At 39.0% G+C, this 21,395-nt stretch overlaps 1 protein-coding gene across 3 annotated transcripts in view; it reads left to right on the top strand.

Moving 5' to 3' along the window:
• The first annotated feature begins 352 nt into the window (after positions 1–352).
• Positions 353–21,395, top strand: part of gabrzb (gamma-aminobutyric acid type A receptor subunit zeta, b) — a 67,852-nt gene continuing 46,809 nt past the window's right edge. Inside the window, exons 1-2 of one of the 3 annotated variants that reach the window (XM_088086508.1) lie at positions 353–650; positions 15,118–15,207. In XM_088086508.1, the coding sequence (XP_087942634.1) occupies positions 15,155–15,207 (53 nt within the window). In that variant the 5' untranslated portion in view covers positions 353–650; positions 15,118–15,154. The remainder of the gene's footprint in view (positions 651–15,117; positions 15,208–21,395) is intronic. The other 2 variants (XM_088086507.1, XM_042501944.2) reach the window with 2 other exon arrangements.

Raw genomic sequence — 21,395 nt, 5'->3', positions numbered from 1 at the left:
TATCTGTGGAGCTGATTAGAAAGTATAATAGCTCAAAGTGCTGCTGTGAAGCGTTAAACGTGCACTGACAGGATTAATGTCACTTGATTTCTTCAAAGCACCAAAATAGAGATGAGGATGATAAAATACTGCACGTGTTGTGTGTCATAAAATATTATTTTCCCACTCTGATCTCTTTGATTTCAAAGATGTGACACGCTGTGAGTCAAATATTCCCCAAATGCCTCTTTGTCTTGTGTGAATGTCTTGATAAAAGACACAAACTCCCCAGTTGTGTCTTAAAATATTGCTTCCCCTCCTCACACTGTAATGGCAGGGCAATGCACAGCTCGACATCATCATGACAGATATTCCTGGCATTCATCTTGGGCAGCTTTGGAGACTCCAAATCAGCCGCGAGTCCATGGCGTGCGTCATTGCGCAGCAGCGCGTCCAGCCCATAGTGGTTAATGGGAATCCGCTGACAGAGCACAACCAGTTGTTTGTGCGGGCATATGTATGCGCGGATCAGCAGGTGCTGTGTTTGACAAAAACTGGATGGAAGTCACGGTCACAGCAGTACCGATCTGACGGGAAATTCTAACGGTGCGGACTCCTTATTCGCAGGATGCGCTGACATATGAAATGCTCGCTGCGATCGGAAATTCCAGGTAAAGTTCGGACTTTAACTTTATCATTTTGGGTCATTTTTTGTTGGAATGGTGGGCGGCAACCTGTTTGTGGTTGCTGCGCCTCAGATTTTGGAGACGTTTGTTGTCTTGTCGTGCGCCTTTTTCTCACCAGCGCGCCTTTGAATAGAGCGTGCAGTCTAATTCAGGCTGGATGCAAAAGTCAGTTGACGATTTAAACTTTAAAGTATGGAGTGATATTTTCTTCAAAATGGCCAAAAATATGTAAAAATGTTCATGCGTAGTCAAAATTTGCAGGCGGTGTTACTTAACATCCAAATGCATGTTTTTTTTTCTCCCTGTGTGTGTGTGTGCGTGTGTGTATCCAGACGCACACACGCACGCTCCTTAAATCCTGCTGTTTTTAATTAATTCTGCCAGTGTAAGCTGTCGGTGCACCAGTGCATAGATGCTGCTCTTTGTTGATGCGAATGAGGGTTGGGAGGTTAACAAGTTTTTGCTTAACCACCACTTAAATCTTTGATTGACTTTCCCCCACAGGGACTTTTTTTTTTTTTTTTTTTTTGGAGATTGTGCTCAGTTTATAATAGAAGCAACATCCAAGTGAGCTCATCAAGCAAACTGTAACCTTTAGGTGGGCACTGGAGGGATTTTAAGGATGACGGTTATTAGAGTGACATGAAGGTGAAGGTCGGGAATGGATTTAATAGACACCCTTAGGGTGATGTGCAACCTGCCTTATAGCTATGGTTTTTTTCAGGAAGTGTGTTGCCAGGAGTGTATATGGAGAATTTATCAGGGTTAAACACTACAGCCTGTAGACATCCACAATCCAGTCTAACCTTGTGTATTAGTTCTTATCAACGCTGGTGTCTACTTTGGCCAATCTTTACCCAGCAGCTCCACATCAGATAAAAACAGTTAAGCTGTCAAGTCAACAGACAAATGCTCCCAGCAACGCAATGATTCCACTCTGATAAAAACTAATTAAAATCAACGCTAACACTCCACGAAGCCCTGTGATGAGTTTCCCCAAGTCCTCTTCTAATTTCTCAAACTATATTTACCACAATGATAATGCCTGTAATCAGCGCAATAAGCACAGATTGTGAGACGTGCTTAATTGGTGCAGATTTTTGGTCTCTCTTTGGATATAAAACTGCCAGCTGCCTTTCAGATTTAACTCTGGCAGTGCAGGCCGGTCGTCTCAAGAAGGCACGGGGAGGGAGAAGGAATGAGATTTGCATAAATAGAGTTGTGTAGAGATAATGGAAAGGCTCTCTGTTATCATCAAAACTCCAGAGCTGGGGTGTGCTTTCTTTCTCAGACGGACAACATGGAAGAATTAAAATATGGCAGACTCAAACAACATATTGAAGAACTGGAGTGGCTTTGAGTTTTCTCTTTTTTGTATTGATTTATCTCTGTTTGCTTCTTTTACCTGCTTATTGACTGCTTTCTGTGGTTAAACGAGCTAAATGGGAGTGTTGCCTTGTGGAGCACATCCCTTATGTGAGGTGCAGACCTTATGACCCCGCAGTTTGTTTGCGTTTTTATTTTTAGCACTGAATTCAAAGCAGCTTTTCAGACTCACTGGGTTCTTTGCAGTGCAGGTGTATCGCGGCAGCAGTTTCGTCACTTCTGACTTTTGTCTTATGGGATCTTGCCTTGACTCAAGGGCGCAGTGTCATGTGTCATTGGTAATACAATCTGATGGCCGAAGTCCTTCTGGTACTGTCCATTCTTGAGCTGTCACCGTATCCAAATGTGTCTTCAGATCAACTGGTTTCCCACAGGCTTTTCTTCTCAAGGATAACATATTAATAACATGTGAAATGTGGCCAAAGCCCAGAGGAGCGGTCTTGATGGACCAGAAGCTCTCAAGCAGCTACATGCAGTATGTTTCAGTGGATTGTGAATGAGTCTAGGCTGTCTTCATATGTCATTATTTTTCTCAGAGGAAAAGTTTAACATATTGGGAAAATATTTATATTCACTTTGTGGCAGAAGCGACATTCTCAATGTTACATAAAAGAGAAACACAGGATTGTTCAAAATAATGACACTATAGGTGTAGGTTATAGCATGAAAATTATTTCAATTTTGTTTTGTCCGTCATTTTAGTTTGGTATTCCTTTGAAGAGGAAGCCAGATATAGAAGCAAGATTCAGAGCAGTAGTGAATTCAAAACACTATGCTGTCACAGTTGGGAATTCATCCAAAAGTGAATTAACTTTATCTTTAGATTGTTGTAGTTGTTTCCACAGTGTGATTTTTAGCTTCTCCTTGACCTTAGTGGCACACTTAACAGAATTCTAAGCTTGGTGAAGGGATTTTTCTTACAGAAATGCACCATTGGAGTAACCTCTCCCCCAAAAGCTTTTATGTTCAAGGGTTCCACCTTGGGCATTTTTTTAAACATAGCGGTACCGTTTTTTTACTGTACATTTACCCCTGTCTCACTCCCAACTCGTCAAATACTGACACTTGGTTAGTGGCCCTCAGGGTCAGATACTGATGCACGAGGCACCCTGTAGCTGTCATTAACAGGATGTTTGTCAAGCTAGTCATGTTACATAACAAACTTTAACCCAGAATGTGATCATTTTTCTTCCTCTTCCTTTTTTTGTTCATCCAGTGTGAAAAAAATGTACTGTTCTTTTGATAACAACATAGTGTTAGTGTGTAGCGTACTCCACGAGCGACATATGTCACTTTACATTTAAGTACCTTAGCACTGGTTATACAATTACATCTTTATAGATGAAACCACCTACTTTCTTGCCTAAACGAAGTACACCTAAAAATTAAGTTTTTACCCACATACTAAGTTTATTTTTGAAAAGGGACTGTATACATTTAACAAGCAGAAAATATACATTTCTTTGTGAAAACAGAAGTTTATTTTGAAAAGACTCAATGACATGCCATACCCAAGTGTTCAAAAACGACCCTGGGGGATACTAGAGCGTCATATTTCAATGTGTAGGGCTGCTGACCCAGCACTGGTATTTTATGAGTTTGGAGTAAGAATTTGTTGGTCCATCCAGGCTGTGGAAGTGCTTAACTGTAACATTTTCTATGGGGAAAAAAATGATACTTTCATTTCTGAAATAAAGGGCGCTCAAAATAGATCCTCGCAGCTCCGCAACTCTAAAATAGTTAATTAGCCAGGCTAGCTGTTTCCCTGTTTCCAGGCTTTGTGTTAAGCAAACGTGTTTCTGTCTGTAACTTCATATTCATCATACAAGCATGTGCATTGTAACTCCTCTAATCTAATTCTCAGCAACAAGGTGGTGAGGATGTGGTGAGGAACTTTGGAACTTTGCTTTTACACACCATCCTTGCTCCATCATTATAATTTCCTTTTTATGGCTTTTCCATTGTGTCTGATTCCTCCTCCTCCTCATCCTCACCACTATCATCACTGCTGTAATTGCAAACCCGCAGATTCTCTCCCCATACAGTGCGTTTGAGCAGCAACACTGCTGACTCATCCCAATAATAATGCAGAGCGATGGACACTGGAGACCTGTCTGAGATGATGAGAAGTAGAAGTCACTCAGTGCCTGACTCAACTCGAGACTTCTAAACCCACAGATGAAACAAGGGGAGGAGAGGCCTCCGCCTAGATGAAGTCCACAGAGTCCCCAATGTTTCTGTGAGGCGTTGCCGTGGTGTGTTTGAAAGAGGGAAAAAGAGACCGAGCGAGAAAGAAAGTGAAAGTGAAAGGTCTCTGTCGAAAGGTGTGCTGAGGGCTACACAGAGTGAAGCCACTTTAGTGAGAAATGTTGGTTACACTGTGGCAAAAACCTTAAAGACCCTACGCTGACAACATCGCTAAGATGCTTTGATAACAGAGACAAAGATTATTCGAGTGAAATACCCACTCTATTCCATCACTCTCACATTACGGATTCTTTAAGAGCTTTTTTTGTTCCAGTGTACTTGTGGAATTTCTGAAGAAATCTAAAATAAGGGAACTTGACTGAAGTTTGACAGTGAGGAAGAATGCTTTCATATTATGTGTGTATAAAGCATATCTGAAATGGTGTCATGAAATGGTTTCTACTACATTTTTTTTCATTTATTATAGATGATTGTGGCAGAGGGCCAGGGCAAGCCCATTAATAGTTGGCACTGTTTTTTTTTGGTCCTTGTTTCATAGTTTTTCTACCAGACTGAATTGGTCAATAATACGTGGGAAATTATTTGTTAACATATTGTAAAATCTGATGAAAAAAACAAAAAAAAAACAAAGATTGAAGGTGTAAGGGCATGTTGCCAGGACCATATATTAAATTACTGATGCTGGTAGACGAGACAAGATAATAACATGCTTGAAATATATCAAAAGCAATCACTGGCTAAAGTATGGTCAAAGCTTACATGATGATATATATATTTATGAGACCATTGTATAAGTTAAGTACTCTGTATTGTTTTTCCCCCCAGCTGAAGTATCAAAATAAGTTAGCAGTGATAAACAGTTAGATATGTTCATCCCTAGAGATTTGGACAAAAGAAAAAAAGTGGCCGGGAACAAGGCCCAACATAATTTCCTTGTACCTTTAGTGATTGCTATTTACACTCCTCTTTCCTATTAGATGCCTGAATTCTAAGTGAAAAATGTATAGTGTAAAAACAAGCATTTAAAAAATTGTGCCCATAGCATATATATAATACATCATTTTGGCTGAGAATTCCCAGTTGTACTGTTTTGCATTGATAAACGGGTAAATAGGTTGGGTTTTTTCCCACACACAAAAAAAAGATTTGTTACAGCAAGAATAGTACTGTTCTACTTGTAAGCTCTGATTGTGATCCAGCATCCACAATAGCAGGGCCCTACTGGAATAGGCCTTTTATTGACGTGCCACAGTAGGAAAAGCACAGGTGTAAATAATGAAATTAATGATGGCTGAATTCCATTTAGCTCTTTTGATTTCAGTGTCCTGTTTTAGTGCGTGCCCATTCACTGCAACTTTCAACGGAGCACTTGAAAAGAACAGAGCCATCGTTAGTGTTATTAGTAACACCTGCGCTTCTGTCAAAATGTCTGCTGTGAAAGAGGCCTGTTGCAGCTATGTAGCACTACCACTACTCACCCAGATAGTGTTTATTTTGTAATTAATAGTGGCTAAATGACTGAACAAGGAAGCCGTTTTGGATAGCATTTGGATGGCCCATTTGGTAAGTCCATGACAAATTTGTTTTTAGCATAGTTAGCTAGCTGACTTGCTAAAAAAAGTCCCACTTAACTCTAAAAAGGAAACATATCTGCTAATATGCAGCTGTGTTGCAACATGTGCTTTTAGCTTGTACAAGATATGTTAACATACAAATACACTGTGTGAATGTGCTATTGTTAACAAGACAGTAGCTAACTAGACACCATAATTTTCCTTCTCCTGCTAAAGTGGCTTTGGTGTCCACTGGATACACACTTCATGCAACAAACGTTAGCAAATGTGATCCTTACAGGAAAAGCTTTTCTGTTGTCAATTTGTTTTGTAATTTTTTGATAGGTGCCCTTAAGAGTAACCAGTGTGCACAAGGGCCACTATAACAGGAATCATGGGGTCAGCAACAAAAATGTATTTTAGCCATCTAAGAAAATCCCTCAATATAGCATACATTTACAATGATATTAATTCTTCAGGTGGGACTTTTTTCTGTGGCTAAAATCTGTTTTGTTGCCGTTTTGTTGTCAACTCCAGGGCAGTAGATTGCTTAGCTTCTGTGTCAAACTCATACCGACTAACATCCATTGAATGTAATATACTTTCTATACTTTCTCATACAACCTCACTTCAAAAAACTTTACTATCCTTTTAACAATATTTGTATGATTAAATGATATGATTCTGGAAAATCACTGCCATCATTCAAAAATGGCTATTGTAGTGGAAAAATGAGAATAACTGGGGTAAAAGGTTGAATTTGGGTATGAACTAGCAGCTTGCAGGCCACAAAGGTTGTCATGCTATTGATGTGACTCATCCAGTATGCCTAGAATAAGTACCTTGAAGAGCGACAAAGGAGAGAAAAGCCAGAGAATTAGATGAAGTGACTCAGTTCTGCCTGACACATCTTTTTATATTTGCCACTGCCCTTTTCAAGTCAGCTTAAAATCAAATCGCCAACAGTTGAAGACACAGCTGAAAGACAGGCTTCACTTTGGAGGGCTGTTACCCATCCTCCCACGTCAAAGTGTCCTTCATCATGATGGTCACTGAGCTCGGGTGCATGCCAGAACCGATTTGACAGACAAACGCGGGCCAGAGAGTAGAGATATAGGTGCATTAGATGGAGCGCTGCCTAACCTGGGGCGCTTATAAATTATGATTTCATCTCCTAAAATAACAAGTAAGCAAATATATGGTGCTTTGAAGATTAGAGTCAAAACAGTGGTCATCAACAGCCAGCTTTAATGTGCACAGTTTTGCATGTGTATATTTACAAGTGTATCGTGGTCTAAAGTTGTGTATGCCACAAAGGTTTGATTTTGTGTAGTGTATTTACTTTATTTATAGCTCAAAACTTTATCCACAGACAGTGACAGATGATTTCAATTATATCTGATGGGGAGAAAACAAAAAAATAAATTATTTTGTAGTTTTCTCATTTGCTGTCTGATCCATCAGATCCATTTACTGAGGAACTGGGGCATATACAGACAACGAAACAAACAATCTTATGTCTAATCATTTTCATGATGGAAGTCAAAAACTTTGTTACAAGAGGAAATTGACATGGTTTTGTCTCCCCAGTTAAACAAAGAGTCCTGTGGTACTTCTTATTATTCTAACTTCCTCACATTGTCTCTACTCCCAACGACTTGGAAATGAATTTGCAAATCTATGGATGGCGAAAGAATTGCCCGCCTTACTCTGTCTCTTATTGGCTTACCCTGACATTCTAATCGTAACCCTAACCAATCTCACTCCTTCTGCGTAAATCTGACCAATCCAACCAATGAAGGCAAGAAGTACTACCTACACACTGAGGGAGAGAGAGAGTAGGGTGAGCAACTCAGTGCATTAGCAGGGTGGATAATTGATTGCATAATTGATTGACCACTGCATTTGTTGGTATGGGTTGGTTTGGTTAAGACATGAGGAGTGAGATTGGTTGGGGTTTGGCTAAGAATGTCAGGGTAAGCCAGTTAGAGGCACAGTGGGGCAGGTCATACATTTACCTCTCTAGGAAAAACACATTTGCTTGAGGGAAGAGAGGAGACACCAGGGTATCCACCACATTAATTTACATGCTGGACTAGCCATGATGAAAACATCTGTCACCACAAATAGATTTTTTGTTTTTAGAGCTGGGCTGTTCATTAGGAGCATATTAATATTAATATGCTCCTAATGAACAGTCCAGCTCTAAAAACAATATATATATATAGCTCAGTTATGTGTTGTATCAGACTCTCGGAGTGCAGAGCATACTCTGAGCACAGATGGGGCAGCAGAATGTCAGGCCCATTAAAAGTGACTCTTTGAAACCATTCATTCCGCTGCATCTAAAAAATTCCATTCACTTGCAGCAGCTGCTCCCCTTGTTGATCTTGATCAGCTCTGAATGACTTTACAGATCACTTATCCACTCTGTGATGCACAAACTGCTGCTGAGGAAATAAAGAACTCACAGCGATCTCTGCCTGCGCTATGTTCACAGATCCACAAAAAACCTCAGAATTTAGTGAGGGGACACATAATGATAAAAGTGACACACACCCATTAAAAAAAAAAACATAGTCTCTCCCCCTACTCCTACCTCAACCCCCAATCATCAGCTACCACCACACATACACACATACACACTACATACACCAATTCTGTAGAAAACACTGGACACATCAGCATGATCAAAAGCACTTCAGGACTCTAGCTGTTTGCAAGTCTGTTGCGTGGATCATGCTAATTTGAGTATTTTCTCCCTTTTTACACTGGAGGAAAAACTAATTTTGATCAGTATGTGATTGGTAACGCTGTCATCCATGCACTGGAGCATGCAAATCATCTTTTTGCAAGACACTTTTCACACCAAAAAGCATTGTTGTAGCAGCAGATTTAAATAATCCATGTAGACTGTACATATCATATCACTGTACAACAAGAATCTTCTATCTTTTTCATTCTTTTGTGTTGTAGTTTGAATGTGATACCAATCAGAAGAGGAGCCTTTTACTCTAAAACTATCCTCTTGACATTCATTCCTATCGCTATCAGATGCAGTCAAGCATTTGCATTGAATGAGCAGTTTAAGTTTTAAAAGGGTATCCCTGATGCCATGAATAGATCTCCTGGTTATGTGCTGTAATGCACTGACTGAATTGCTTCCATATGAGTGGGCGTCATTCAGACCTTTTAATGCATTACCAGGCTGCATGTGTAATCATGTATAATGGCAGTCCACAGTAGGGGTCCATGCATAAGTGCTGAGGAAGAAACAGAATGTCTAATACATGTAATTGAAGTATTTAACGTACAAAATGGCACCTTGTAATTAGTATTTGCTGGAGCAGGGAAAAAATGAATATGTTATGCATCAAAATATTTCTGAGCTCTGGATTCTTGTGCTTTTAAAATGCTGAAAATAAATTCCCACTTATTCCCCTAAGTCTGCAGCACATTGAGTGCATTTGAGTTTATACAGTCTCCAGTGCATCTGTTTAAAAGTAACACTTTTATATTTGGTTTTTAACATCCTTCATTGAGCTTAAATCACTCTGAAGTGGTGTACGCTGGGGTTTGAATAGAGCACACTCAGTCATTTGCTCAGTCTGCAGTGACTGACAGGTCAGCGAGGAGATGGACGCAGTGGAAATATGATGATTGATCTTATTTTTCTTGCTAATGTAAAGCATTGCAAAAATATTGCTTTAGCAGCTGTTAATTTGAAAGAAGCTTAAATGATTAGGCTTTACATGATGGTAATATTCTGTATAACTCGTTTAGCTCACTTTACTGGACTACCACACAGAGTGTGTACTACTGAGCTGCCTCTTCACATGAGCAGCGCATGGATTCTATTTTAATATTAATCTCTCAAAAGGGAAAAAGTTTAATTCATTTTACACTAATAACCTAAAGAAAGTAAAGAGACTGCTTGACTTACTAATACTGTAGCTGAAGACATCACCAAGAGACTGAACTAAAGGTACAGTAGGTTACTTGACTGCATGTTCATTGAATGTTTTTGTCATTCATTGACTACCGCTTTTGAAGTTTCACTATTTTCTGCTTTATATTAAAACTGTGACATTAAGCATCATTGGTATTTTGAAACCTTTTTTTCTTGGAACTGTAGAGAAACCTAAAATCCAGCAATAAATTAGCATTCCATTACCTCTGATTCGCTTGTCTCAAAGTCTGTGGGGTTTTTGAATTGGTTTTCGTTTAGAAGCCTGAAATAAGGTCTGTCGTTCACACAAGCTTAAAGGACTTTTACATTTTGTTCGACAACATAAAATATATCAGTAAATAGCCCACTCACAAACTTTGAAGCGTTTATGTGTCTTTAAAAAGACAGTTGCCAACAAGTGGCTAAATAAGACTACAGAATGTCATCACGCTGAACCGCACCAGACACGGCTTCACAGCCTTGTAGCTCTAGGGACGCAACTGTAGTGTAGTTTGTTTTGGCCTAGCAATAGCTTTTTACTTCTGGTGATTGCATTTTGGTTTACAAAATCTAAAAACTGGTGTCCATTTGTGAAGATTATCTTGCTGAATGAAACATGTAAGTGTCATAAACACTGGCTTACCACAGAGCCTATTTTCTGCAATGACCCAAAGTCCAACATCATTCCTGGGGCACTCTATATGGTAGCCTATCAAGCCCCCTAGGAAGAGTGCCGGGTTCTGAAGCCAATTTTACGGTGACCAAAGGTCGCAAAAGGTGACAAAAGTGGAATGACACCGTCCACATCCGTCATGTGATGCCATTGGGCCCTAAAAGAGTTTTTCCCATACAATTACAATGTGAATGAGATGTCAATAAATCTGTTAATAAGTTAAAATTTTTGAGCATCTCAACCCTGTGAAATGACTTTTTTTCACTTTCTGGATTCAATTGATTTGATCTGATAACATTTTGAAATTCTAGAGCTGAAATATCAAATCATTTTATCTCCATTCAGGTTAGCATATGCTTAACCAGAAGTTAACCATTCGGCTGACAGAAGGTAGCCATGCTCGCTCTAATGCAGAAGTTAAGGGGGCCATTCATACCATGGAAATAGAGCTTTTTTGGCTTCATGCACCAACAAGGAACTTTCATAGGACTAAAGGGAAGTCTGCCTCCAATACTGTGTCCATGTCTCCTTATACATCCAAATAGCCTATAAAACGGCTTTCCCTTTTTATCTTTTTTAATTAAACTGATTCTTTGACACCCTTGGAGGATGTCCTGGCCACCCAGTCACCAAAATAAATGTTGGCATTGTACATCTCTGCAAACAACAGGCATGTTACATTTATATATCTTATATACACAACAACCATTTTGAAACTTCATAGTTCAATCTTCAATTTTCTGTTGTGACAAAGCTATGGTTATGTATGGTAAGGTAGGATAGGTTATGAAAACATAATGTTTTGGCTTAAGATACCTGCTGTAGTTGCCACAAACACAGCTGGACATATACCAAACTCTTGTTAAAAAACACCCACTGTTGTTCTTGAACAGTGGTCTACCTCTTGGCAGCTGTCACACTTCTGTGTCAGGCTACCCACTAGCTCCTTCTACAGATAAGAAACTGGGTTCATAACTTCATAAGTAGAAAAATATAAAAATGTAACATCTGTGGTTTGCAGAAAGGTACAATGCCAACATTTTATCCTGGTGACTGGGCTGGTCCTGGCCAACCTCATCAGGCAGGTGGCTGACATAGGTGGGTCACTGGCTTGATTGAGCTCACCTGGGTCTTCCAGGCTATTCCCCTGTGTGTTAACCCTGTCTCTTCCTTGCTACAGCAGACCTCCACCCCACATCATTGCCTTTTACTTTTGCACCTCCAACACCTCAATTGTGCACTTGACACACATCCATACATGGCTTTCATTACTGACTTGGCTAATGCCCCATTTTCAATCATGTATGTTATTAATTATTGTATGGATTTCATCTTTCTCACATTCCAGGAGCCAGTTTGTGACAAATGGGGTCTCACTGACAGGCCATAAAAGAAATGCAGGTAGTTTTTTGTTTCCCTGTGGCGTGGGGATTGAGATGCTGGTTATGTGGTACAAACCTGGTATGATTCTTAGACTGGGACATTTGTTTCACCTCCATCTCTCTGCCATCATCTCCTGTCAGCTCTCTACTGTTTCATATCTATGCTGCACCTGTGAGGAAGGCAAAATATAGAAAAACAAAATGTTGCATGTGATTGTAGAATTTATTATTGCAGGATTGTCAGTAATGATTTAAAAAAATTAAAAGAATATGAGCTGAATTTGGACTGCATGTATTATCAAGGCTAGATTAACAAAGCTGCTCATGAGTTATTAAAGCATGGCTGTCGAACGAGTTCATCAGCAGTGAGTGAAAACTTTAAACATTTCTGCTTCTCTTCGGGGACACAAAATGTCATTAATTGCAGTCTGTTTGACTGTGACAAAGTTGGCAGCAAAGGGACAAACAGAAAATTGCTCAGTATGTAGATAAGTCCTAATTGTAGCTGTGTGCACTGTGTTTTGGTTGATTGCTTGGCTACCAAAATTGTAGTTTGCCAGGAGTTGTAGCTCTGAGAATTAATGTCAGGAATAAAAGAAAATTTATTTCTGACTACAAATCAAAATTGCATATTGAATTTTGTTACTGTGGTACAATAGACTAAAACAATCATTCTGTTGTTTTGCGTCTTTTCAGCGTGCTGGGATGTCTTATTTTGGCATATTTTGAGCAGCAGAATCTGTTGGGACATAATTACGTGCAACACTATCATGGGTAGGATGGTTTACAAGGCGTGGTCTCTATGTCCAGACAGCCTCTATTCATTTGTCAATACTTGCCCCAAATTTTGAGCATTGTTTTCCATTGGTTCTCTTTTTTTAATTTGCATTAAGTGACAAGACTATGTTCTCCGAGTAAGTTATTAGGTTAATAACCTACAGTAACAATGTGTATAATAGTCCACCTTCCACCATCCCTTGCATGATCTCTGTCAATCTGTATCTCTTCTTCGCAAACACGCACACACACACACGTGCGCGCGCACACACACACACACACTCACACACATTCTCAGCTTGCAGCTTTGAGCAGTTCCCACTGAGTGCTGATATGCGAGTCCATAGTGAATGCTGCTTTCTCTCTGATCCGTGACTTTTGTCTAGGAGCTCCAAAAACTGTTGGTTAGTGGAAAATCAGGGCTAAAGTTATGTTTTGTTAACTATACATAAGCAACTTTTGAACGGATTGGCTATCTGCCTGATGCTGATATGACTTTTGGTCAATATTTTGGGCTGATCTGGTGTAGTCAGCGGGTATCCCACCAAGACTTCCGAGTGCATTTCAGCCAATCAATCAAACGATCAATCAATCAGTAAGACTTTCTTTGTATAGCACTTTTTATACAAACAAAACTCTAATACCATGTGCTTCTTTTTTGTCAGTGTATTCCACCTCTTTTGCTCTCCACATGGACTGTTTACCTCATGCCTAAACTTTACAAATTTTACAAACACTCAACAAACTGAAACCAAAGCACTTCCCATATCAAAATCTGGTCCTGCTGTCTACAGATTCCATGTAAATGTATGCAGAATCTAGATATTAAAGAATAAGCAAGGACTTTTCTGTTTTATTGCCCCAACACTGGCCTTGTCTTACGTGTTAGAGAACCACACATTGTGTATTATGTAATTAAAGCGGCAGAGAGGTAACATTACCACCCTTAAGTCTTACTGTATTTCAAGCCTGCTCCACTGTAAAGTCACTTCTAACACCACAGCCACAGAAGCTCACTTTCAACTTTACATTAAATATTTCCACAGCCCAGCTTGCCGTCCACATTAGTCAGGTCTCAGTGGTTAAGTCATTCTAGTCTCTGAAGGTTTCCTGTCTGCTTTCATCTTAAAAGAGGCATGAGGGATGGAGGGAGAGAGAGAAAGTGAGCACGGAGATATAGGAAGGAAGACGACTCTCTTTGAAGGAGACTGCATTATTACTTTTCAGCCAAGTCTGGAGCTTACAGTGCCAGCCTTGGCGTTGGGGTGTCAGCAACAAGAGGTCATTGTGCTGTTGAGAGAATGTCCCTCAGGCATGTCGATACTGAGGATTGCTATTGTGGGATTAAGAAATACATCTTGAAGAATTGTCCTACATTATGGTGTCTGTGGAGGATAACCAGGTGGCACTTAGAAGCCACCATTACCTGGGTGATAGATATCATCTCAATAAAAAGGTATTTCTGTGTCTGTATTATGTGCCAAATGAAAACTGTTCTGGAAAAATGAAGATGTAGGAGTCACAAGTACCATCTTACATCCATGCTGAGATGCTTTAAAACATGGTCAAACTGGCTCGATTTCCTCCAAAAACATGGGAACAACCCAGTGGGTGACTTCAGAAGAAATGACACAGGTATTAACAATATATTGGTAAAATGTAAGTGGAAACTTACTTAAAAATTGGCAAACAAACAAACACAAAACAAAACAAAACAATAAAAGGAAAGTTAAACAAAAAGTAAATGACCTGAAAAACTGCGTAAAAATCACAATAATTCTGTAAAAATAACTTTAAATATACAGTTGTGATTATTATAAAATTAGTTCTATGGACATTTCTGCCCTAGCTTTTTTTTAAATCAATAATTATTTCTTGTATTGAATGAGCACAATCTTAAAAAGTGCAGATTTAATTTTCAGTATGTTACATAATCATTGTTTCTTCAACAAATCAAATTTTTGTGACCTAATTATGTTTAAGATACTATCCACAAATACACTGCAATTATATACAGTTGTCATCACGAAATCGTGTCCGCAACCACACAAATTTATACATATGTATGTACATATGTACAGACACACACAAACACACATCACTACACGTTAGGCATTCTGTGGACAGCAAAGTAAGAATTTCATTGTACACGGAAACATGTTTCCATACTGTGCATATCATAAACACTTTGAATCTTGAATCTTGAATCCCCGCCTGATCCCCACACATTAAATCTGTTCTAAATCTACTAATTTATTGCAATTTATGGGACAATTCTTGCCAAGTTGCTCATTCTTCGTGTTGCTAACGGAAATCAAACCAATTAGCTCAGAGCTCAAAGGTTTAAATACTTCTGAAAGGTGTCTGAATGCACCACAAGAAAAGTGATGTCGCTCCAGGTATCAAAAGGTTGAAACGATATTGGTTTTCAAAGTAACACCCGCTCAGTGTTCTCTGAATCTATTATCATCTGTTGCGTCTCACTAAATTTCATGTGATTGTTCTTTGTGTGCTTCTGTTTCAGATAAACTCCACCTGGCGTCTCCACTCCTTCGGTAGCCATGGCTTTCTTTGTATCTGGGGGGACTGTGTTCACCATCCTCCTCATTAGTAGGTAAGACTGCTTGCGTAAATATACAACCGCTGGGATCTGCAGCCACTGAGCTATCTTAACAGGCAGGGAGCATAATCAACTCATGTCAGTTTCTAATTTGTAACATCACCAGCACTTTGCATACAATGAGCTGAGAAGGAGATAGAGAGGTTCTCAGTTTTATCATTTGCTCGTGGACCATCAATACTCAAATAACAACTCCCCGTGCATCAGACAAGAAGCATTGAAATTCCATCGCCACGTTCAGGGTGCTGCTGAGCGGAGACGATGCAGCAGGATCCGGCTCCACATGTTTCAGTCATTGCATACAATTGGTGTTATAATCCCTGCAGAGGTCATACAGAGAGAATGATGGGATGTTTTGGTGCACATTTGTCTGTTACCGTGAAGAGAAGCCTCTCCTCTTCTTACAGTTTATTTCCAAAGCTCAGAATGCACTTTGCACATTTTAGATAAGCCAAACCCTCTGGGTCTCGCTGAATCCTGCTATAAGATATTCTCTGTATAGTGAAGCGCCTCTTTGCACAATCAGCTCTGGGATTAATGTGCTGTAGCAGGTTGCCTGCCACACTAGTATGTTGCCAAATGTATGCTTTTAGCGGAAACACCATATGGCAGACTTCGACTGTTTCAGCATTTCATGAATCTGGGAGCTTTCAAACATCCCGTACAGATTACTTTTGTGCTTATCATTGTTGTGTTTGAGTGAATCTCCTGTAAGTCATGGCACTTTAGTCACTTCACTGTGGACATTATAACACTGATTAATGTCAGTCAGCTCTTTTTTTTTTTACATTTGTGGAGAAACTTATGTAGCAACAACAAAAATAGCTTTAAAATGTTATTGTAGCTGCCAATATATGCACATTTTATTTCAGGGGATCACGCAATCCCTCAGCAATCTTCAGATTCACTGCAGGGAGTCCACCAAATTAGTCTTTGACCATTTAATTAATGTTAATGGAAGGTTGTTTTTTTTTTTTGTTTTGCTTCATTTTTTTAAGTCAAAATGTGTCTGAAATGACACATCAAAATAAATTACACCTTACTATGTTTGCACATCCATCTTCACTTTTTGCACACTTATTTTCACATTTTTTACTTTTCTATTGCTCTTTTTAATCTTTTTGTTGTTGTTGTTGTTTGTTTTTGTTCTCTATGCATACTGTAAATATCTTTATTATTGTTATTTTTTCTATTATATTTTATTCTATGTCAAGTGCCTTCCTTTGTGTATATATATATATATATATATATATATATATATATATATATATATATATGCATAATTTTGTATTTTTTAACAAATATTCTCTTCATTTGCTGCTCTCTTATTTGCTGCTGTAACAAAACAGTTTCCCTCACAGGATTAATAGAAAAGTATTTCTATTCTATTCTATAAATCCAAAATGTTAATAGAAAAAGACATATTGGCCACAACGAACCTTTAATTTGCAGTACACATCATTAATGATAGGCTTACTGTTACCCATGTTAGCTAGCTAATGCAATGTTACTGTGAGGCACTGATCCATATCAGCAAAGTAAACTAGTCAGCTTACTTTCATGTACTATTGAAACACAATGACCAATTCAAATGACTTGGCAGCTACAGACAACTGCAAACAAGAGAATACCTGAGTACAATCACAAAATTACCTCAAGTTCAACTTATTATATATAGCATGGGGTCCCTGGGTCATCTCTCTTTCTTTGGCCTGAAAAAACGCTTAATACCCCTGTTTTACACTAAACTGAGTATTGTTATTCAGCTAATAATTTACCATCATTTTAAAGAATCATGCCCTCACAAGTCTGCTCAGGTGCTGCAGATTCAATACCCGCTTCCAAAACTTGATTCCCACAAAGGTCGTTAGGGGCACCAAGACCCGGATCATGAGCCTGACCCAAGTGGCAGTGACCCTCCACGGATGAAAAGTAAAGCCGATACGAAAATGCCAAAAAAAACTGCAGTTCATGGAATTACCACTTGAGGCTGGCTCCTAAACAAAAATCCCCACAGACCCCCAGTGTTAAAATGCCCAACTTTACAGCAGAAATAAACATGTTTCAGCCTGGTACAAAAACAGTTTTGTACTCTGCAGCTTATTTTAACACTCATGACAACTGTACTTTATTAAAGCCCAAAGTTATGCATATTTAAGGGAGGGGGAGCTTTGGGTGAAAAGCTGTAAGTCTTTGCTACAGTCTGTGAGTCAGATTTACCCCTCTCTCCTCCACAGCTCCAACCTTTTCTACAAATATGATCACTTCTGGCTCCCAAAAACCAAGGGGGTGAGGGGCGAAATGTAAACTCAAGCCTTCAGAACAACAGTCCACAAACCACTGGGCAATGTCAGTCAGCTACACCCATCATTTATACAGTCTATGTTCTGACCAGGTACACAGTATGTACTAGTCAGTCTAATCTGTAGGTTCCTGTTTTACTGCAGTGGGTTTCAGTTCTGTGTGTCAGTTTGACTCTTACCAGTAAAAGCAGACTTGCTATCAGCACTGATGACATTGTATGCTAATTCTGGTAATTCTGGATTGGTTTTAATTATCCTTAGGTCTAGTCAGACACGGTCTGAGTGTCCTCAGTTTCCCTTTGGTTAACTTGGTGTGCAGCTCTGCCTTGCAGTGCTCATCTGCTTTGGCTTTGGTTCCTGCTTGCAACTGGAAAATGGAACAATGTAATTTCTTTTCTGTGTCTCAGTTCAGCGATGTGCAGCCCACCATAAAAAAAGGGGGTTGTTTTTGAAAATTTGAATTAAACCTAGTGACAAGTGAACACTTTGACTTGTGGTTCACAGCGTTCAGCTTCAGATATTCACATGCATGTGGGACAGACTTTAGCTCAGACTGCTATTTGTCAATAAATAATATTCAGTAGGGAAAATTTAGGACAGTTTATCCTATCAAAGGCGAAAATCCTGCCCAGTATGCCCTAATTTTCAAGTCTAGAGCTTTATATCGTTGCCACAAATGCACAGACATAATGAATCAGAATCTTGTTTTGTTTTTAATCTCGTCTTTTTTTAATTAGCACTTGATAAAGTACTCCTGTGTAATTTATGACGTGAATTCAGTGATTGCAAATGATAACAAACTACTCAGTAATGTATGTAATGTAATTGTTATGACCTCTGTGAGACTGTGTGTAAGAGCGCTCGGGAACGTTGATTTACCGTGGCCTGCAGCCTATCAGCAAACCCTGCCAGCATGAGGTGCTCAGCTCAGAAGCCTTGATAGCTTTGGTGATTTAGTGATTAGAAAACGCAGCTTGCCACTGGAATACAAATGCGCTAAAATCATTTTCAGCAACATACATGGCCACATTATTGACCTGAATAGCTTTATGATGCGATCCGTGACCTTGACGATGCTAAAACTGCGAGGACCCTCACCTTAGAGCAAAGGAAAGCTCATAAGGGTCATGAAAGTATCACATTCATCCAGCAGAACAGGCGCACAGAGACACAAATGGCGTGCTTGAACTCTGTGGAAAGATTAATATCTTGGGGCACGTTGAGGATACCGTATACCACCAACGTAGCTGAATTCTATAATGACACGTTGGGAAATGCGTGAGTGTCAATCTCGCCTCAGTTTACTTCCTCCTCTCATGTTCCTGTGGCGCTCAGTGAAAACCCTGGCAGTGCTGGAGCTTTGTTTTACTCCCCGAGTCAAAAGAACAAAGCAAGAAATTCAAGAGGATCACAGCTGAGCTTGTTATTTCAAATATATATATAAAAAAAAGCTGTTGCTCAAAAAAACAGAGCCTTTGTCATCTGAGGCCGTGGATCAGGCTGGCACATGAAGTATTTACTGATTGTTGACTAAACATCACAATGGTGCAGACCACATATTCTTTAAAGTCACTTTATTTCTTTTAAGTGTTGAGTCATCTGATCTAATTTTAGCTTTCTGATCACATTGAGGCTAGTGTCCTTTGCAAGAGAGCCAAAATTCAGAAACAACCAAAGGCGAGGAAAAGATGCAGGGGAAAACAAAGCATCAGAAAAGAAAAACAACTGACAACATGAAAAGCATTTTATTTCTTCCTCCAAAAAACCCAAACAATAAATGTGACTGTATTATTTTATGTTTACTGACATTTTCGAAGCCCCATCCCCTTTGTTACTGTTGCTAAACTTTGTGTTTACTGTGAAGTTCTAGCACTTTCTGTTTATAGTTTAAATTTATTAAACTGTTCTATTAAACAATTAAACAATTCTGTTCTCTTGGTTTTAGAAAGGGGAAATAAAAGCATATTGCTCATGTTTTACTGGCATCCGTCGACTTTGTTGGCTAAAATTAAAATCGTCACCGGCAGATATTATCAGCTGCAGCTAGCCAGCAAATCAGACAACAGCAGCTCTATGTCATTTCAGTGAAAATGGCAACTTTCTAATGTTTTCCAGCGGACTCGTGTTAAAACAAAAACCTTGAAAAAGGAGTCCTAAATAAGGCTCTGATGGCTACATTATATGATATGATGCTAAAACTTGCGATACAGTGCAATCTCTTGCATTAAACTTTTCGGAGTCACATTTTTTAAAATGCCTTCTAAAGTGGAGATTTTTCAAAACTCTGTATGGACAACACAGCATTTGGGAAACAATGAAATCATCTCTTTAATTTGTGCATGTCAGTTGTTGCTTTGTGTAATGAGCAGGCGATGAAACGACAACAACAGTGGACCACTGGTTTATTTAAGTTTTGTCAGCAATGCTTGGTATAAAAAATACTTTACAGTTGTACTTGGTACTGCTGTTCCACTTTATGAGCAAACTGCCAGAAACAACAGTTTTGGATCAGGCCTGCACGAACAGGTGGTGGGATAATATAGAGAGTGTGATTGCTGTTGAGGAGTGGAAGGAAAACTCTGTTCTTATTATTGAAGGGGAGTCGATGATAATATATCCAGTCGCTCCTTTAAAAAAAGGTAATGTTAGCCTTTGCACTTTATTATCTTCACAACAAGAGTAGACTGTGGACGATCGCTAAAGCTGGCGAGTATTGTGGTGTTTTGTCATTCCCAAAAGCAAGTGTTAACCAAAATCAAAGTGACCCAGAAAATGGGTTCAGAAGTTTTCCGAAAGTAATCCAAAGAATTATTCATCCAATATCTGTAACCTCTTATCCTATCCCTAAATATTAAGAATTATGCTAATTTAAGATACTTAACTTGAATAATTTAATGGAATATCATAAATAACATTTTAAGGCACGCGTTCAGTAATTTCTCCCAACACTGATGAGGACTAAATGTGTTTGGCAAACATAGCACTATAATGAACTTTATCATATCCAAGAAAGAGCTGTTCATGTTGGACTCTAATAGCATCCACAACACTGCTGAACATAACAAATGGATCTATTAGTCATGAACAGGGCTTGTTACCATACATCTGCATGTGGATAAATCCTAAGCTTGACATACTTGCCATGACTAGTATGGTTGCTAAACTGTGATTAATTAATCACTGTTCAGAGGAGGGGTTTGGCATAATTAGTTTAATCCATGATAAAGTCAAAAATAATCTAAAAAAAATATTCTATATAGCCCTCCTTTGTTTAACAATAATCTTTCAATGTCTCTGTTAAAACAGCCACAGGGTAGAGGGGGAATATATGTCATTTTGTAACCAAACGTCACTGCGTTTCCCTGCAAGTCATTTAGCAACCCACATTTACAAACCCTGCTTCATTTCTCATTTAATCTCTCTCAATAGAGGCTTAACAATATAAAGTAAAACCATAATACTGCATATAGGAAGCGATGGTTTCACGGCACTGGTTACAGAAAGCATGGATAAATTTTTACTGAAGCCTATTACAGGCAGATTAAAGGCTTACAGTATGCTTTTCTTGCCTTTACTGGAGAGACACGACTTACTCCTGTATAGAAATCCATTCCATGTCAGCTTTTTTTATTGATTGTCACTGGAGAGATTAGTGTAGCCCTATGCTCAGATAATTACATGACTGAATTGTCTCAAACCGCCACGAAAGGGAGCGTTTCAGTGGTACATGAGGAGAGATAATCGGCTTGAGAGAATATTGTACCATGTACTTTGTTTTTTCTATGTTTAAGTGGAAATATATAGTGTTTTTAGTGTAATTTAGGAACTGTTTTTTATATATATGGGGGGAATGGGATGGTGAAAAATGGGGGAGGCATG

Source organism: Plectropomus leopardus, chromosome 13 (assembly GCF_026936395.1).
Source record: "Plectropomus leopardus strain MGB_pleo_1.0 chromosome 13, ASM2693639v1, whole genome shotgun sequence".
Classification (NCBI taxonomy): Eukaryota; Metazoa; Chordata; class Actinopteri; order Perciformes; family Serranidae; genus Plectropomus; species Plectropomus leopardus.
Note: the sequence above shows the minus strand (reverse complement) of the source record. Positions and strands in the feature narration are given on the sequence as shown.